General features: G+C 44.7%; 1 protein-coding gene across 50 annotated transcripts in view; it reads right to left on the bottom strand.

Moving 5' to 3' along the window:
* The window catches only part of NEB (nebulin), a 130168-nt gene that overhangs the window by 74658 nt on the left and 35754 nt on the right, over positions 1 to 19756 (bottom strand). For 49 of the 50 annotated variants that reach the window (XM_069780649.1, XM_069780656.1, XM_069780652.1 and 46 more), the window contains 26 exons: positions 19307 to 19411; positions 18300 to 18407; positions 17173 to 17484; positions 16774 to 16977; positions 16189 to 16293; positions 15292 to 15399; positions 14614 to 14925; positions 13731 to 13934; positions 13269 to 13373; positions 13067 to 13174; positions 11552 to 11863; positions 10669 to 10872; positions 10207 to 10311; positions 10005 to 10112; positions 8490 to 8801; positions 7607 to 7810; positions 7145 to 7249; positions 6943 to 7050; positions 5428 to 5739; positions 4545 to 4748; positions 4083 to 4187; positions 3881 to 3988; positions 2632 to 2943; positions 1726 to 1929; positions 856 to 960; positions 49 to 156 (listed from right to left, as the gene is read on the bottom strand). In XM_069780649.1, coding sequence (XP_069636750.1) covers positions 49 to 156; positions 856 to 960; positions 1726 to 1929; positions 2632 to 2943; positions 3881 to 3988; positions 4083 to 4187; positions 4545 to 4748; positions 5428 to 5739; positions 6943 to 7050; positions 7145 to 7249; positions 7607 to 7810; positions 8490 to 8801; positions 10005 to 10112; positions 10207 to 10311; positions 10669 to 10872; positions 11552 to 11863; positions 13067 to 13174; positions 13269 to 13373; positions 13731 to 13934; positions 14614 to 14925; positions 15292 to 15399; positions 16189 to 16293; positions 16774 to 16977; positions 17173 to 17484; positions 18300 to 18407; positions 19307 to 19411 — 4587 coding nt within the window. The remainder of the gene's footprint in view (positions 1 to 48; positions 157 to 855; positions 961 to 1725; positions 1930 to 2631; positions 2944 to 3880; positions 3989 to 4082; positions 4188 to 4544; positions 4749 to 5427; positions 5740 to 6942; positions 7051 to 7144; positions 7250 to 7606; positions 7811 to 8489; positions 8802 to 10004; positions 10113 to 10206; positions 10312 to 10668; positions 10873 to 11551; positions 11864 to 13066; positions 13175 to 13268; positions 13374 to 13730; positions 13935 to 14613; positions 14926 to 15291; positions 15400 to 16188; positions 16294 to 16773; positions 16978 to 17172; positions 17485 to 18299; positions 18408 to 19306; positions 19412 to 19756) is intronic. The other variant, XM_069780694.1, reaches the window with a different exon arrangement.

Raw genomic sequence — 19756 nt, 5'->3', positions numbered from 1 at the left:
TTGCAGAGATCAGATGTCACCACACAAAGAAAAAAAGTAGTTTCTTACATCGCTGGCAATTTGCCTGGATGCTTTGGCAGCTTGAATGGGGATAGCATCACTTCTCAAATCATAGCCTTTCTTTTTTGCTTCTTCCATGGCCTGTTTGTAGAGTTTCTAGGTGAAGAATTAACAATGGGATTCATGTAAGTAAGCTCCATGTATTATATACTATGCAAAACAAATGGCTTGTAAGTAGAGTAGATTTAAAAAATTGTGTTGAGATTTATTCTAACCCAGCTTTAACTTTAACTCAATGCCCCAGATGAGGAGCCGATAGAAATTCGTATCAAAGGAAGATCTTTGCTAAATACATTAGCTAACAATTTTTTTCTTTCAATACTTTAAATAACGTAACATTGACTACAAATTTGGAGATAAACTATTCTTCTATACAAGTAGAGTAAAACATACTTTTTAAAGCCACCTTTTAGTCATGTCAATTTATCTGCCTAAACTAACATTGAACACTGGGATCACTGCTCTTCAGAATTGTGCTGGAAATTACCTGTTTGGTACTTCCAATGTTGGAATTAATTTTCTGCCTTCCCAATAGTATGCACATTGGCAGAAATGACTCCCAAAAATTCACTGGAGACACACAACTTCTCATGGAGTTTATTCTGAATAGCATTCACTGTTTTATGTGTATGCACTACTGTACAAATACGCAAATGAAGTTTTTAAAGTCACAATTTTGAGAATGAATATTGGGGGTTACTTAAACTGATGGTATCATCTATATAGGGTTTGTCAGAATACTGATGATCCAGCCATGAAACAGACCAGTTACATTTGGAGAGCTAACACACTCACCACACTGTAGTTTTGCATGTTCTGTTTTGCCAGTGTGATTTCAGGTGTGTCAGGCATTATGTGGATTTGTGTCTTGTCTTTATCCCAGGCCTCAGTATATAAACGCTGAAAAAGAAATAACATATGTTAAAGGGGGGAAAAAAACAGGGGCTACTTGGAGATCTCCTAAAATGCAAGAAGAATTACAGATCTGTACTCCAAGTCTAAAATCCTTATTCCTTATATAGCAATGAGATTTTATATTCACTCCTCTAGATACTTAATGTTCACATTAAGAACTGGTAACCTAGAAAGAATTGTGTTAAAAAAAAAAAACCAACATTTAGAAAAAAGGCACAGAATGCTAATCAGACACACAGAAATCTAAACTCTAAAAACAAGGTGTGTTTGAAAGATGAAGTCGTTTTATTGACATAAATAGGATTGAGATCAGGGCCACATAATCAGACGAACTCTTACATTTTAAGTACTACACTGAATTGTTTAAAATACAGATGTTTCAAAGACTGCCCTAAAACAAGTAATTTATTAATTACTAATTACTGGATAAGCTTGATAAATTATTAGATTAGACAAATTGCTATATTAAGAATTAGATGAAAGTTAGGTAACACATTAGTAGACACACTGTAGAGTATGTGGAAAGCTTCACAATTGATAATTCCAATTTAACTGGGTAACTTGGAAGATACTATTAAAATAGCACTTGCTGAAAATAAGTTACTGTTGATTACCAAGAATGTAACTTACACTCTTACAGCCTCACTGTGCTGAAATCTCATACAGCAACCACACATGTCTATTTCTAGTCCTGTCTCCAGGGTTAAGGCCAAGACTGCTGACATGTTACCTAATCGAATCAATACTCACCTTATTCATTGTCTCTGCATTCTGCTTAGCTAAAACCATCTCTAGAGAATCAGTGATGCTAGTAAACTTGATTGTGTCCGGAGGCTGACGGTATATTCTATCACTCAGGATCTCCCCTGCCTTCTTGGCTTTTTCAACCTCCAAGGAACCAAGTGGGACCCAACCAATGCCTCGCAACCATTCAAGGTCAGACTTGTAGCAGTTCTATTACAAAATACAAAGACAGTTCTTTCATTAATACTGCCAGTTAAACATTTCATATATACCATGCAACTAAAGGTTACTTTCAGTAAGTTGCCTTCCTCCTAGTTCAATCTGCAAAGCAATCTCTGTTAGCAATCCACACTGAAACCCTGTATCTGTCTTCAAGAGATATCGCTCACCTGACAACATGGTGGGGAATGGTCAAAGAGTAATGGGATTAAAACAAAATCCTGAAAGTCAGTATAAACTTTTCCTGTAACATTTGTTTACAACAAATAAATGATCACCCACTAAGAATAGCAGGTCTTAATTTAAACCATTTTCTCCAAGACAGGACAAAGGAATTCTCTCCACTAAAGTCAGGTAACTAAAAAAAAAAGTCATACTAGGCAATTTCCTCTTCATACACAGTTACTCCAAATATGAAGGTATTAAGATTGTCTATTATGAAGGATTATATGCAGCTAATTCTACTGTTTGGCTAACTGATTAGCTGTATATAAACAACCTTCATAATATTCAACCTTCCTTACATACAGATTCATTCGCTCCTAAAACTCTTATGAACTTGCTTAGAATAGGTAAAAAAAACAACGTGAAAAAACACTATATGAGAGATACAGTCTAAGAAGCTTCTGTAGTTTATATTCCAAGAAAATTACATACATGTTAGAACTCCAAAGCTTATCAGCAAGTACTCACATCACTCTGTAGATCATAGGCTTGCTTAGCATGGATAACATCATTCTGGTCTGGCAGACAGGTCCAATGATGCAGATAGTGGCGGTAATCAATATCGCTGACCAGCTCCTGACATTTCTTGGCCAGCACAATCCCCAGCATGTCCACTGGGCTACTGAAGTGTGTCTTTGTCTTCTCAAAGGCTTTCTTGTACTCCCTGTCACTCTGGATCTTGGCTACGTGCATCGACCACATCATCTTCGGATCATCCTCTATATTTCGGGCTCCAATATGGTGACCAAGCTGCTTGCGATAGCCTTCTTTATACTTGTACTATAGGCAAAAAAATGTTCAATGAGTTTCAGTTTAGTTCTCTTTACATCTGTAGCAGCCCCTGCGGCACAACCTCCAGAGAACTTAGCATCTGAAACCACAGAGACATTAGAATAAGAAAATATTCAGCTGATGAACCGCAGCATACAGCTACAGAAGGATTCATATAACATTCTCTGCATGATATGACTTTCACATTTTTGAAGACACTCCCTGGCCTACACATTAAGAGCTGCTACTCAGTACCTGAAAGTAGAAAAAGTCGCCAAAATACAGCAGCTATACAAAAGGTCCAAAGTTCAATAAACATCCTCTACAAAAAGAATCAGTTAGTGACCTTCAAGCATGATAGCCAAATAGACTCCTATTCAATCAATTCAGGAGATCAAAATTGTAGGAACATAGAGACAGACCTGGAACTGTAAATAGAAACACTAAATACATATATGTAAAACATTTTTATATTAAAGCCTAATAATAATAAAAAATGATTTACTTTTATACTGCCTTTATTTTTACACAAAACCTGCTTTGGGTTTTCCTTCCTAAGGTCCAGCTCAGCTGTGTAGCTGCAAAACCAGGGGACTGCAGACTGGCAGAACCGAGGGCAGCACGCCACCTCAAAAGTCTACTCCGTTGCACAAGGAGATGCTGCCACAAGCCCAGGAGGGACGCTGCTTTGGATTATGTCTGTCACTCAGCTCCCATCCACACCATCTACGCAGACCTTCGCAACGCTGCACACCCATAACATGCAGGGACACCTACAGGCAGACTCCACAAAACCAAAACATCTGCAGACTAGCTGAATGGTAACGACAGGCAAGATCTGCAGTGCCTCCATTCGGCTGAGGTTGCAAACCCTGGGCTTCCCCTGAAAGAAAGCACCTGGAAACTGTCCGGTAGGGCGTGCTGCCAAGGCCTCCTGTGTACTTACATCACTCGCAATGTCTCTGGAAGCTTTAGCAGACTTGATAGGAATGGCATCTGCTCGCATGTCGTAGCCCTTTTTCTTCTCTTCCTCCATCGCAAGCTTGTACAGTTTCTGAAAGAAAAACAAGCATTCCCCTCAAGCAACGCTGCTTCTCGGGCCACAGCAGTGTCCAGGACAGACACCTAACCCCAGCTCAAACACCTACCTCACTGAAGTTCACTTTGTTCTGCTGGGCTAGCAAAATACCAGGTGTATCCGGCATAATGTGAACGCTGGTTTTATCTTTCTCCCAGGCTGACGTGTAGGCGCGCTGAAAAAACAAGTACAACGCAAAATAAGATCACGCAAGCACAGGGCGACAAACCCAAAGAGCAACCTAGCTCAAGGAACTGAAGCAAGGGGCCTCTACTTTGCACGGGCTCAGGAATGCCTTTTCTTCTCCCAAAACTTTCTAACGCTCCACCCTTTTCTTGTCTGCACTGCGACCAATTACTGCTCCAACCACACAAAACAGAATTTCATCTAAAACAAGGAACACAAATCCCTCATGCAAGAGGGGGATGCAACACCCCACTTGCAAAACCCAGGCCCTGGAAGCAGAGCGCCCAACGTCCTGGGAAAGGAAGGCGCTCGTTTCCTTCATGCTGCAAACACAAGGAAATCTCACTTGGTTCATAATTTCAGAGTTGTGCTTTGCCAGAACCATAGGCATCGAGTCAGGAATGCTCGTGAATTTGATGGTGTCCGGGTGTTGCCGATACTTCTTGTCACTCAGGATGAGGCTCGCCCTCTTGTTCTTCTCGTCGTCCAGCGAACCACTGGGGGACCAGCCAATGCCCCTCAGCCACAGAAGGTCGGACTTGTACACGTTCTGAAGGACAGGCAAGGAAACAAAGCAGCTCAGCAACCTCCTCACTCCATCCAACCCCTCCTCCTCCCTAGGGAAGCTCTGCCTACCAAAACACATTCCCCTGCATCAACCCAACAGCCACCACCACAGGGACTCCCACTAAACTCAGCTCCTCACAACCTGGCTCCTCGTGCCTACAGCAGCACAAGCAGGTGCCAAGCAATCCACAAACCTTCCCCCTACATCTTCTTACTCTCCCCAGGAAAGACCTGCCCCATTTGGCAGGCTCCAGATGGCAGTGGCACAGGAGGAGCCTTATACCTCATCACCTAACGCTCTTCATACTATTTGCCACTGCACACGTGGCTTGCCTTTGCCCACCCTCAGTCCTCCAGAAGAAAATATTTGACTCCGTTGCCCTTCCCCTGCCATACAGAACTCCAGCCACCTGCAAAATGCTCAAGGCAAGACAGGACTCTTCTGTGACCATGAACTAGGACCCCACACAAACTTCATCTCTGACTCTTCACGACTCCAACTCTCAGCAAGATAGTACAGCACCACACAGTCTCAGCACCACACAGTCTCAGTCTCACAGAATCACCCTGCGTTTATGCTCCCCACCTGGACCTTCTCCAACAAAGGAACAGAATGCAGGAGAGACTTCTCTTTTTCACACAGCCAGTAAAGAACAACTTACATCACTCTGAAGGTCGTACACCTTCCTGGCTTGTACAACATCGTTCTGGTCCGGCAGACAGGTCCACCGATGCAGAAGATGCTTGTAATCAATATCGCTGACCAGCTCCTGACATTTCTTGGCCAGCACAATCCCCAGCATGTCCACTGGGCTACTGAAGTGTGTCTTTGTCTTCTCAAAGGCTTTCTTGTACTCCCTGTCACTCTGGATCTTGGCTACGTGCATCGACCACATCATCTTCGGATCATCCTCTATGTTTCGGGCTCCAATATGGTGACCAAGCTGCTTGCGATAGCCTTCTTTATACTTGTACTGCAGGTTTAAAGAAGCTCAGTAAGTTTCAGGCCAGCTGTCCTCCCTTCTGAAACTATTCTGTAGCAGTGCCTGTGAGCAAGTGCTTTACTAATGGAGCCTGGCAAGATCACCATGTGGAGAGGCGTCTAAGTGCAGCATATCCCCACTGTGTCCTACACTTCCATCCTACCCTGCACCTACACCAGGCCACAGGAGGCACATGGAGGCCCAGACGGCAACTCCAACCAAGCTAGCTCAGGAACCAGGAGCAATGCATGCCAGCAGACAGGGTCTCCACACAACCTAAGCAGCCCCACTGAGAGAGGCCAGCTCAGCAGCAGCTGGGATGCAAAACTCAGGGAAAACCACAGGACTGCTCCAGCAGGCAACCTGGGCCTCATCTTGCACAGACCTGTCTGCACTCACCCACACAGCCCACAGCAGCTGACACTCTCCACTGCACCAGGCTCTCCTGCACAGGGCTCAGGAGTCTTTTCTCCCAGCCCAGTGTGTGTCCTCAGCTGCAGGCCTATATTCACTAAGCTTGGGAAGTGACAAGGGGCAACACGACTCTTCTTCCCCCTCCTCCTACTGAAATGTCAAGCAAGACTGAGGAGAGATTGAACACATCTCCTTACAGTAAGGGAACAAACCTGAGCTACAGAACCTCATATGAGAGAGTAAATTTAGCTCCTGCAGAGCTGAGCCCTGAAAACATACTCTGGGGCACAGTAATGACGGGCCTGCAGTGACCCCAGTCCAGAGAGAAACGGTTAATGCCCCGGTCATAACAAAAAACTTGCTTTGGGTTTTCCTTCCTAAGGTCCAGCTCAGCTGTGTAGCTGCAAAACCAGGGGACTGCAGACTGGCAGAACCGAGGGCAGCACGCCACCTCAAAAGTCTACTCCGTTGCACAAGGAGATGCTGCCACAAGCCCAGGAGGGACGCTGCTTTGGATTATGTCTGTCACTCAGCTCCCACAGTTACTCTCTCCACACCATCTACGCAGACCTTCGCAACGCTGCACACCCATAACATGCAGGGACACCTACAGGCAGACTCCACAAAACCAAAACATCTGCAGACTAGCTGAATGGTAACGACAGGCAAGATCTGCAGTGCCTCCATTCGGCTGAGGTTGCAAACCCTGGGCTTCCCCTGAAAGAAAGCACCTGGAAACTGTCCGGTAGGGCGTGCTGCCAAGGCCTCCTGTGTACTTACATCACTCGCAATGTCTCTGGAAGCTTTAGCAGACTTGATAGGAATGGCATCTGCTCGCATGTCGTAGCCCTTTTTCTTCTCTTCCTCCATCGCAAGCTTGTACAGTTTCTGAAAGAAAAACAAGCATTCCCCTCAAGCAACGCTGCTTCTCGGGCCACAGCAGTGTCCAGGACAGACACCTAACCCCAGCTCAAACACCTACCTCACTGAAGTTCACTTTGTTCTGCTGGGCTAGCAAAATACCAGGTGTATCCGGCATAATGTGAACGCTGGTTTTATCTTTCTCCCAGGCTGACGTGTAGGCGCGCTGAAAAAACAAGTACAACGCAAAATAAGATCACGCAAGCACAGGGCGACAAACCCAAAGAGCAACCTAGCTCAAGGAACTGAAGCAAGGGGCCTCTACTTTGCACGGGCTCAGGAATGCCTTTTCTTCTCCCAAAACTTTCTAACGCTCCACCCTTTTCTTGTCTGCACTGCGACCAATTACTGCTCCAACCACACAAAACAGAATTTCATCTAAAACAAGGAACACAAATCCCTCATGCAAGAGGGGGATGCAACACCCCACTTGCAAAACCCAGGCCCTGGAAGCAGAGCGCCCAACGTCCTGGGAAAGGAAGGCGCTCGTTTCCTTCATGCTGCAAACACAAGGAAATCTCACTTGGTTCATAATTTCAGAGTTGTGCTTTGCCAGAACCATAGGCATCGAGTCAGGAATGCTCGTGAATTTGATGGTGTCCGGGTGTTGCCGATACTTCTTGTCACTCAGGATGAGGCTCGCCCTCTTGTTCTTCTCGTCGTCCAGCGAACCACTGGGGGACCAGCCAATGCCCCTCAGCCACAGAAGGTCGGACTTGTACACGTTCTGAAGGACAGGCAAGGAAACAAAGCAGCTCAGCAACCTCCTCACTCCATCCAACCCCTCCTCCTCCCTAGGGAAGCTCTGCCTACCAAAACACATTCCCCTGCATCAACCCAACAGCCACCACCACAGGGACTCCCACTAAACTCAGCTCCTCACAACCTGGCTCCTCGTGCCTACAGCAGCACAAGCAGGTGCCAAGCAATCCACAAACCTTCCCCCTACATCTTCTTACTCTCCCCAGGAAAGACCTGCCCCATTTGGCAGGCTCCAGATGGCAGTGGCACAGGAGGAGCCTTATACCTCATCACCTAACGCTCTTCATACTATTTGCCACTGCACACGTGGCTTGCCTTTGCCCACCCTCAGTCCTCCAGAAGAAAATATTTGACTCCGTTGCCCTTCCCCTGCCATACAGAACTCCAGCCACCTGCAAAATGCTCAAGGCAAGACAGGACTCTTCTGTGACCATGAACTAGGACCCCACACAAACTTCATCTCTGACTCTTCACGACTCCAACTCTCAGCAAGATAGTACAGCACCACACAGTCTCAGCACCACACAGTCTCAGTCTCACAGAATCACCCTGCGTTTATGCTCCCCACCTGGACCTTCTCCAACAAAGGAACAGAATGCAGGAGAGACTTCTCTTTTTCACACAGCCAGTAAAGAACAACTTACATCACTCTGAAGGTCGTACACCTTCCTGGCTTGTACAACATCGTTCTGGTCCGGCAGACAGGTCCACCGATGCAGAAGATGCTTGTAATCAATATCGCTGACCAGCTCCTGACATTTCTTGGCCAGCACAATCCCCAGCATGTCCACTGGGCTACTGAAGTGTGTCTTTGTCTTCTCAAAGGCTTTCTTGTACTCCCTGTCACTCTGGATCTTGGCTACGTGCATCGACCACATCATCTTCGGATCATCCTCTATGTTTCGGGCTCCAATATGGTGACCAAGCTGCTTGCGATAGCCTTCTTTATACTTGTACTGCAGGTTTAAAGAAGCTCAGTAAGTTTCAGGCCAGCTGTCCTCCCTTCTGAAACTATTCTGTAGCAGTGCCTGTGAGCAAGTGCTTTACTAATGGAGCCTGGCAAGATCACCATGTGGAGAGGCGTCTAAGTGCAGCATATCCCCACTGTGTCCTACACTTCCATCCTACCCTGCACCTACACCAGGCCACAGGAGGCACATGGAGGCCCAGACGGCAACTCCAACCAAGCTAGCTCAGGAACCAGGAGCAATGCATGCCAGCAGACAGGGTCTCCACACAACCTAAGCAGCCCCACTGAGAGAGGCCAGCTCAGCAGCAGCTGGGATGCAAAACTCAGGGAAAACCACAGGACTGCTCCAGCAGGCAACCTGGGCCTCATCTTGCACAGACCTGTCTGCACTCACCCACACAGCCCACAGCAGCTGACACTCTCCACTGCACCAGGCTCTCCTGCACAGGGCTCAGGAGTCTTTTCTCCCAGCCCAGTGTGTGTCCTCAGCTGCAGGCCTATATTCACTAAGCTTGGGAAGTGACAAGGGGCAACACGACTCTTCTTCCCCCTCCTCCTACTGAAATGTCAAGCAAGACTGAGGAGAGATTGAACACATCTCCTTACAGTAAGGGAACAAACCTGAGCTACAGAACCTCATATGAGAGAGTAAATTTAGCTCCTGCAGAGCTGAGCCCTGAAAACATACTCTGGGGCACAGTAATGACGGGCCTGCAGTGACCCCAGTCCAGAGAGAAACGGTTAATGCCCCGGTCATAACAAAAAACTTGCTTTGGGTTTTCCTTCCTAAGGTCCAGCTCAGCTGTGTAGCTGCAAAACCAGGGGACTGCAGACTGGCAGAACCGAGGGCAGCACGCCACCTCAAAAGTCTACTCCGTTGCACAAGGAGATGCTGCCACAAGCCCAGGAGGGACGCTGCTTTGGATTATGTCTGTCACTCAGCTCCCACAGTTACTCTCTCCACACCATCTACGCAGACCTTCGCAACGCTGCACACCCATAACATGCAGGGACACCTACAGGCAGACTCCACAAAACCAAAACATCTGCAGACTAGCTGAATGGTAACGACAGGCAAGATCTGCAGTGCCTCCATTCGGCTGAGGTTGCAAACCCTGGGCTTCCCCTGAAAGAAAGCACCTGGAAACTGTCCGGTAGGGCGTGCTGCCAAGGCCTCCTGTGTACTTACATCACTCGCAATGTCTCTGGAAGCTTTAGCAGACTTGATAGGAATGGCATCTGCTCGCATGTCGTAGCCCTTTTTCTTCTCTTCCTCCATCGCAAGCTTGTACAGTTTCTGAAAGAAAAACAAGCATTCCCCTCAAGCAACGCTGCTTCTCGGGCCACAGCAGTGTCCAGGACAGACACCTAACCCCAGCTCAAACACCTACCTCACTGAAGTTCACTTTGTTCTGCTGGGCTAGCAAAATACCAGGTGTATCCGGCATAATGTGAACGCTGGTTTTATCTTTCTCCCAGGCTGACGTGTAGGCGCGCTGAAAAAACAAGTACAACGCAAAATAAGATCACGCAAGCACAGGGCGACAAACCCAAAGAGCAACCTAGCTCAAGGAACTGAAGCAAGGGGCCTCTACTTTGCACGGGCTCAGGAATGCCTTTTCTTCTCCCAAAACTTTCTAACGCTCCACCCTTTTCTTGTCTGCACTGCGACCAATTACTGCTCCAACCACACAAAACAGAATTTCATCTAAAACAAGGAACACAAATCCCTCATGCAAGAGGGGGATGCAACACCCCACTTGCAAAACCCAGGCCCTGGAAGCAGAGCGCCCAACGTCCTGGGAAAGGAAGGCGCTCGTTTCCTTCATGCTGCAAACACAAGGAAATCTCACTTGGTTCATAATTTCAGAGTTGTGCTTTGCCAGAACCATAGGCATCGAGTCAGGAATGCTCGTGAATTTGATGGTGTCCGGGTGTTGCCGATACTTCTTGTCACTCAGGATGAGGCTCGCCCTCTTGTTCTTCTCGTCGTCCAGCGAACCACTGGGGGACCAGCCAATGCCCCTCAGCCACAGAAGGTCGGACTTGTACACGTTCTGAAGGACAGGCAAGGAAACAAAGCAGCTCAGCAACCTCCTCACTCCATCCAACCCCTCCTCCTCCCTAGGGAAGCTCTGCCTACCAAAACACATTCCCCTGCATCAACCCAACAGCCACCACCACAGGGACTCCCACTAAACTCAGCTCCTCACAACCTGGCTCCTCGTGCCTACAGCAGCACAAGCAGGTGCCAAGCAATCCACAAACCTTCCCCCTACATCTTCTTACTCTCCCCAGGAAAGACCTGCCCCATTTGGCAGGCTCCAGATGGCAGTGGCACAGGAGGAGCCTTATACCTCATCACCTAACGCTCTTCATACTATTTGCCACTGCACACGTGGCTTGCCTTTGCCCACCCTCAGTCCTCCAGAAGAAAATATTTGACTCCGTTGCCCTTCCCCTGCCATACAGAACTCCAGCCACCTGCAAAATGCTCAAGGCAAGACAGGACTCTTCTGTGACCATGAACTAGGACCCCACACAAACTTCATCTCTGACTCTTCACGACTCCAACTCTCAGCAAGATAGTACAGCACCACACAGTCTCAGCACCACACAGTCTCAGTCTCACAGAATCACCCTGCGTTTATGCTCCCCACCTGGACCTTCTCCAACAAAGGAACAGAATGCAGGAGAGACTTCTCTTTTTCACACAGCCAGTAAAGAACAACTTACATCACTCTGAAGGTCGTACACCTTCCTGGCTTGTACAACATCGTTCTGGTCCGGCAGACAGGTCCACCGATGCAGAAGATGCTTGTAATCAATATCGCTGACCAGCTCCTGACATTTCTTGGCCAGCACAATCCCCAGCATGTCCACTGGGCTACTGAAGTGTGTCTTTGTCTTCTCAAAGGCTTTCTTGTACTCCCTGTCACTCTGGATCTTGGCTACGTGCATCGACCACATCATCTTCGGATCATCCTCTATATTTCGGGCTCCAATATGGTGACCAAGCTGCTTGCGATAGCCTTCTTTATACTTGTACTGCAGGTTTAAAGAAGCTCAGTAAGTTTCAGGCCAGCTGTCCTCCCTTCTGAAACTATTCTGTAGCAGTGCCTGTGAGCAAGTGCTTTACTAATGGAGCCTGGCAAGATCACCATGTGGAGAGGCGTCTAAGTGCAGCATATCCCCACTGTGTCCTACACTTCCATCCTACCCTGCACCTACACCAGGCCACAGGAGGCACATGGAGGCCCAGACGGCAACTCCAACCAAGCTAGCTCAGGAACCAGGAGCAATGCATGCCAGCAGACAGGGTCTCCACACAACCTAAGCAGCCCCACTGAGAGAGGCCAGCTCAGCAGCAGCTGGGATGCAAAACTCAGGGAAAACCACAGGACTGCTCCAGCAGGCAACCTGGGCCTCATCTTGCACAGACCTGTCTGCACTCACCCACACAGCCCACAGCAGCTGACACTCTCCACTGCACCAGGCTCTCCTGCACAGGGCTCAGGAGTCTTTTCTCCCAGCCCAGTGTGTGTCCTCAGCTGCAGGCCTATATTCACTAAGCTTGGGAAGTGACAAGGGGCAACACGACTCTTCTTCCCCCTCCTCCTACTGAAATGTCAAGCAAGACTGAGGAGAGATTGAACACATCTCCTTACAGTAAGGGAACAAACCTGAGCTACAGAACCTCATATGAGAGAGTAAATTTAGCTCCTGCAGAGCTGAGCCCTGAAAACATACTCTGGGGCACAGTAATGACGGGCCTGCAGTGACCCCAGTCCAGAGAGAAACGGTTAATGCCCCGGTCATAACAAAAAACTTGCTTTGGGTTTTCCTTCCTAAGGTCCAGCTCAGCTGTGTAGCTGCAAAACCAGGGGACTGCAGACTGGCAGAACCGAGGGCAGCACGCCACCTCAAAAGTCTACTCCGTTGCACAAGGAGATGCTGCCACAAGCCCAGGAGGGACGCTGCTTTGGATTATGTCTGTCACTCAGCTCCCACAGTTACTCTCTCCACACCATCTACGCAGACCTTCGCAACGCTGCACACCCATAACATGCAGGGACACCTACAGGCAGACTCCACAAAACCAAAACATCTGCAGACTAGCTGAATGGTAACGACAGGCAAGATCTGCAGTGCCTCCATTCGGCTGAGGTTGCAAACCCTGGGCTTCCCCTGAAAGAAAGCACCTGGAAACTGTCCGGTAGGGCGTGCTGCCAAGGCCTCCTGTGTACTTACATCACTCGCAATGTCTCTGGAAGCTTTAGCAGACTTGATAGGAATGGCATCTGCTCGCATGTCGTAGCCCTTTTTCTTCTCTTCCTCCATCGCAAGCTTGTACAGTTTCTGAAAGAAAAACAAGCATTCCCCTCAAGCAACGCTGCTTCTCGGGCCACAGCAGTGTCCAGGACAGACACCTAACCCCAGCTCAAACACCTACCTCACTGAAGTTCACTTTGTTCTGCTGGGCTAGCAAAATACCAGGTGTATCCGGCATAATGTGAACGCTGGTTTTATCTTTCTCCCAGGCTGACGTGTAGGCGCGCTGAAAAAACAAGTACAACGCAAAATAAGATCACGCAAGCACAGGGCGACAAACCCAAAGAGCAACCTAGCTCAAGGAACTGAAGCAAGGGGCCTCTACTTTGCACGGGCTCAGGAATGCCTTTTCTTCTCCCAAAACTTTCTAACGCTCCACCCTTTTCTTGTCTGCACTGCGACCAATTACTGCTCCAACCACACAAAACAGAATTTCATCTAAAACAAGGAACACAAATCCCTCATGCAAGAGGGGGATGCAACACCCCACTTGCAAAACCCAGGCCCTGGAAGCAGAGCGCCCAACGTCCTGGGAAAGGAAGGCGCTCGTTTCCTTCATGCTGCAAACACAAGGAAATCTCACTTGGTTCATAATTTCAGAGTTGTGCTTTGCCAGAACCATAGGCATCGAGTCAGGAATGCTCGTGAATTTGATGGTGTCCGGGTGTTGCCGATACTTCTTGTCACTCAGGATGAGGCTCGCCCTCTTGTTCTTCTCGTCGTCCAGCGAACCACTGGGGAACCAGCCAATGCCCCTCAGCCACAGAAGGTCGGACTTGTACACGTTCTGAAGGACAGGCAAGGAAACAAAGCAGCTCAGCAACCTCCTCACTCCATCCAACCCCTCCTCCTCCCTAGGGAAGCTCTGCCTACCAAAACACATTCCCCTGCATCAACCCAACAGCCACCACCACAGGGACTCCCACTAAACTCAGCTCCTCACAACCTGGCTCCTCGTGCCTACAGCAGCACAAGCAGGTGCCAAGCAATCCACAAACCTTCCCCCTACATCTTCTTACTCTCCCCAGGAAAGACCTGCCCCATTTGGCAGGCTCCAGATGGCAGTGGCACAGGAGGAGCCTTATACCTCATCACCTAACGCTCTTCATACTATTTGCCACTGCACACGTGGCTTGCCTTTGCCCACCCTCAGTCCTCCAGAAGAAAATATTTGACTCCGTTGCCCTTCCCCTGCCATACAGAACTCCAGCCACCTGCAAAATGCTCAAGGCAAGACAGGACTCTTCTGTGACCATGAACTAGGACCCCACACAAACTTCATCTCTGACTCTTCACGACTCCAACTCTCAGCAAGATAGTACAGCACCACACAGTCTCAGCACCACACAGTCTCAGTCTCACAGAATCACCCTGCGTTTATGCTCCCCACCTGGACCTTCTCCAACAAAGGAACAGAATGCAGGAGAGACTTCTCTTTTTCACACAGCCAGTAAAGAACAACTTACATCACTCTGAAGGTCGTACACCTTCCTGGCTTGTACAACATCGTTCTGGTCCGGCAGACAGGTCCACCGATGCAGAAGATGCTTGTAATCAATATCGCTGACCAGCTCCTGACATTTCTTGGCCAGCACAATCCCCAGCATGTCCACTGGGCTACTGAAGTGTGTCTTTGTCTTCTCAAAGGCTTTCTTGTACTCCCTGTCACTCTGGATCTTGGCTACATGCATCGACCACATCATCTTTGGATCATCCTCTATGTTACGGGCTCCTATGTGGTGGCCAAGCTGCTTTCGGTACCCAGTTTTGTATTGGTACTAATTGAATGCAGAGACAATAATTATCATCTCTTCTCACACTGTAATTTAAATTTCTCTATTGTTAATATAGTGATTAATATTTTCGCATCTAATATATTTTAATTTTTTGCATATTTTTCCAACATTTTTAATGTTTTTATTGCAAGTCCAGAAGATATTAATTGATTATACACTATCTTGTTGTAAATTGTTCTAAGTTATTTAATTAACTTTACATCATTAAGAATTACGCAACCTCTGGGGAGGGCAGCAATATAAGACTTAAAATTTTAGACCTCTCCTCCTTTTATATAAAAAACTTCTTTATCCAAAAGTGTCTACCAGCTCTATGCCTTGGTATTATTTTCACTCTGTAAGACTTACTTCACTAGCTATGTCTCTGGATGCCTTTGCTGACTTGATCGGTATAGCATCAGGAGGAAGATCATAGCCTTTCCTCTTCAGCTCTTCATATCCTAACTTGTAATGTTTCTGTTGGAGAAGGATTCAAAGTTTTTATCACAAATAATCTCTCTAAAGACTTTGTCAATACTACAACTTTCCTCCCCTGACTACTGAAAATAAAGCATGAGATTCCAAACACAGTTTCATTCATCAAATTAAATTCCATATCTTGCTCTTAATAATGTGTATTTTGTTATTGATAATATAAAATACTTAAAAATTACTATCTGTATGTTTTCTGATTAACTCATTCGAGATCAACATTTTCTTTTAGTTAACATATTAATCTGAATGATTTATAGAGTCTTCTACAGAGGTGAATAATAAAACCCCATTATTCTCTACACCCAATTTCAATTGCAATTATTTTTGTCTTCTTGAGTTCTTACAACAGAGCTGCTAACATTTCTTTACCTTTGCATGTAGTCTATATTTGTCCCATTATAACCAGGAATTTGATGTAAATTACACAATCCTAAGTAATTCTAAAGAGGCAAATCAATATAATCAGATATTTTAACAATAGTGAACACATATGTACAATGTTAATATGATCAGTAGGGATGAAAGAGAAAACTGCTAACTTGTGTTGAGTATTTTCTTGGTATTTTTTATATTCTCGCAACTCCGATTCCTAAAATAAAATTGTATTTTAGCAGTTCCACTTGGGCTTCCCAGTGCATAACAATTTTCACAGGAAAAGATCACAGGTGTGCTTACAGCTGTTAGAATTGCAGAATTACTCTACTTTTTAAACTAAAGGCACGATGGATAATTCCAAATTCCATAAAAGAAACATTGTGGAGACACACTTACATCACTTGTGTTAATTAAGTTTGATTTAGCCAGCAAAATTTCAGGAGTATCAGGCATGATGTGAACCTGAGTCTTGTCCTTGTCCCAAGCCTCTCTATACAGTATCTGAAAAGAGACACAAACAAAAATACCTTGTCTGATAAAAGGCTTACATGCACAGCAGTAAATTCAGTTTAGCTTTTCTCTACAATAGCAAAGCAAAGATGTACTATGCAAGCATGACCAATGTAAACAACACAAGGTATTAAAATCAAATAATACAATGACTTCTTACTGAAATACCACCTCGTTTTTTTTCTTACATCTACGAAATGTCAAGGAAACAGCATTATGACAATACATTTACATACTATATAGTAAGGGTCTCATTTATAGTTATTACTGAATAAGTTATACAGCGCTAGAGACCTTAATCTTCTGAACAAGTCCTAGCAGTTATTTACAACTGAACAGTAAGGCGCTAATTGTAAACATCTGATATTTGTATATTTTAAGCACATGTTCTGATATGGAGATCTTTTTAACAAATGTATACTAATGCATTCATTTATTGAATCACTTGTTCTGTGTCTAGAGGCAACTTACATCACTTCTATTTTTGGCATTAGATTTTGCTAAAGTGATATCCATGGCATCTGGGATACTTGTGAACTTAATAGTATCCGGGTGCTGCCGGTACTTCTTTTCACTCAGTATTTCAGAAGCTTTCTTGTTCTTTTCAGATTCCAAAGATCCTAAAGGACTCCATCCAAGCCCTCTGAGCCATTGTAGATCTGACTTATATACATTCTGTTAAGGAAAAAAAATCAAAACCATAAAATATTATTTCCCTGTTCATTTATTAAACCATATTAAAAGACTAACGGGTATTTTAGCTTCAATCTGATCTATACTGGCATCAAAAGAGAGTTATTAAAGATACTTTTCAATAAGCAGTAAATATCTTACAAAAAAATAAATTAATTAAATCCAGAGGGAGCTTACATCACTCTGTAGTTCGTAAACCGTCTTTGCCTGGGTGACATCAATCTGGTCTGGCAGACAAGTCCAGCGGTGCAGCACATGTTTGTAGTCTGTATCACTAACCAATTCCTGACATTTCTTAGCCAGAACAAAGCCTAACATATCCACGGGCATATTAAACTTTGTCTTCCACTTTTCAAAATCTTTCTTGTACTCTCTCTCACTCTGCATCTTAGCTACTTGCATAGACCACAACATCTTAGGATCATCCTGTAAGCTGCGGAATCCAATGTGATGTCCCTGCTGCTTGCGGTAACCTTCTTTGTACTTGTACTAAAATTATAAAGATTGCATTATTGAAATTACAGTAAGAAACAGACAATGGTAAAATATATAAGCAAATATCAATATACTCTCTCAGTTCTATGTTTCTCATTACCCATGAAATGAGCAACTTGTTATGGCATGTCCTGTAAAGTTTTAGTAGCCCCTTAATTAACGTGCATTACTTGATGTCAGTGAATGCTCTCCCTGTGAATGAACAGAGTCCCTGGAGAGGAAGAGTGCATGGCTAGAAGAATGGTCTTCTGTGCCATCTGATTCATATAGTCATACTGTTCAGAACTAAATGCTGACACACTGAAATATTTTGATTAATAAAATAATCAGAAATTAAAAAAGCAGATGCTTAAGCATTGGAGTAATTTCCTAATGATTAATAAAATCTCTTCCATAAATGCAGGAGTTGTATTCATACCAAGTGATGATAACAGCAATACATGTGTCATCACTGTTTCAGAGTTGTAAATAGGATTTCTCAGTATAGGCACTGGGATCAGCTAATTGGACCAAATCTGCTGCTGCTCTGAAAATGCAACATCCAAAAGAGCAGACAACTCCTAAATTTGTATGACTAGCCACTTCATGGGGTGGACCACAATCTCTGGAATTGTCAAGATGCCAGAGCAACCCTTTTTAAATTGTTTTCTTCACTGACAAGAACAGATCAGGAAAGAGTTTTGTCAGCAATTTCGTTTTTTACTCCAAGCCACACCTTAGCAGAGAGGTGTATCTCAATCTAGTGCGACTCTGTAGGTTATAGCAACTTGATAAAGTGTATGTCATATTGAATTAGAAATGTTGCTTACATCACTTGCAATGTCCCTTGAAGCTTTGGCAGCTTTCACTGAAATGGCTTCAGGTGTGAGGTCATAGCCTTTCTTTATCATTTCCTGCCAGCCAAGCTTGTATAGTTTCTAAAATTGAAAACAGTATTAATTAAAAAGTCTTAGTAATACGTAAGTCACCTTCTATTTAGATATGCTAATGATCCATATTACCAAATTCTGGTCACCTCACAGGCTTCAGTTACGAGAGAAGGGCTACTAGAACAGGAACTGAGAAATGGGAAACTGTTAAGCAAGGAACGCGGGTCTTCCAAGTCTTAGGCTAGTGACTAAATAGTTTTTCGTTACTGCAGCAGCTTCCTACTATATCATATCTTGGGGATTTGAAACTTATATATTTTTCAAATTCCCAAGATATCTGGGATAACTGAAAACTCTTCAATTGGCTTAATAAAACTTATTAATTAATAAGGCAGTAATGTAGCCATTTAATAGTCAATTCAGTTTGTGCACAGTTGATTTTACGTACCAGCACTTGCAAGTCAAAGATTTGTCTCTGAGCAATCATGCAAAGCAATATTTTACACTGGCACAACTGCCACTTTCTCATATTTGAAAGCTGACAGAAAAATTAGAATCACTGCATGCATTTCTTTTCCCATATGTTAAGTTAAAAATATACACAATGAACTTTTAATTTTATAGTAAAGAATTTTTAACATGTTTGATTTCTATGGTAAGCATAGAGTATGTATGGACTATGCACATCCAGATTTCAAAAACAGGATTTATATTTTCCATACACTATAAGGTAATTCAGGCTGTTACTTCACTAGCCTGAAGATGGCACTTATTGCTACTCTGAAAATATCACTCATGTAAAAATTCTAGCCTCTGTTCTAAATCCCCCATTCTGTTTCTTCTAACTTATACAAATTCATTACTTATTTTGAAATGGGAGGCACCTTTCAATTTGAAGAAAGTAGGTATTAATTTAAAATGTAATAGGAAGTATTAAAAAACTCTACCTGACTGTAGTTCGCCTTGTTCTGTTTTGCCTGTAGAATATCTGGTGTATCTGGCATCACATGAACCTGAATTTTATCCTTCTCCCAAGCTTGAGTATATGCATGCTATTGAAAAAAGTAACATCAGATGTGTTAATATAAATGACAAAGGATGGCTCTTTTGGGGTTTTCACCTTTCCATTTGCACCCTTTGGATATCGATGCGTAAAAAGATGAAGGTGCTGACTTAGATTTATTTTACTATGTAATGACCTAATCCAGAATCAGCTGAATTAGGACCCAGTCTTGCTTCTAATGAAGTCCAACTATCAAGATTTTCAGGGCCAGTAATTTCTATACAAGAATGAGAACAGAGGTTGGAGAAGTAGCAATGAAAAAAAATGAGAAGAGATCTATTTAACCAATGCCATTTATCAGTAACTGAGTGTTTCATTAAGAAAAAAAATGAAA

The sequence above is a fragment of the Haliaeetus albicilla genome, chromosome 4, assembly GCF_947461875.1.
Source record: "Haliaeetus albicilla chromosome 4, bHalAlb1.1, whole genome shotgun sequence".
NCBI lineage: Eukaryota > Metazoa > Chordata > Aves > Accipitriformes > Accipitridae > Haliaeetus > Haliaeetus albicilla.
The sequence above is the reverse complement of the archived record's forward strand: the minus strand, read 5'-3'. Positions and strand labels throughout refer to the sequence as shown.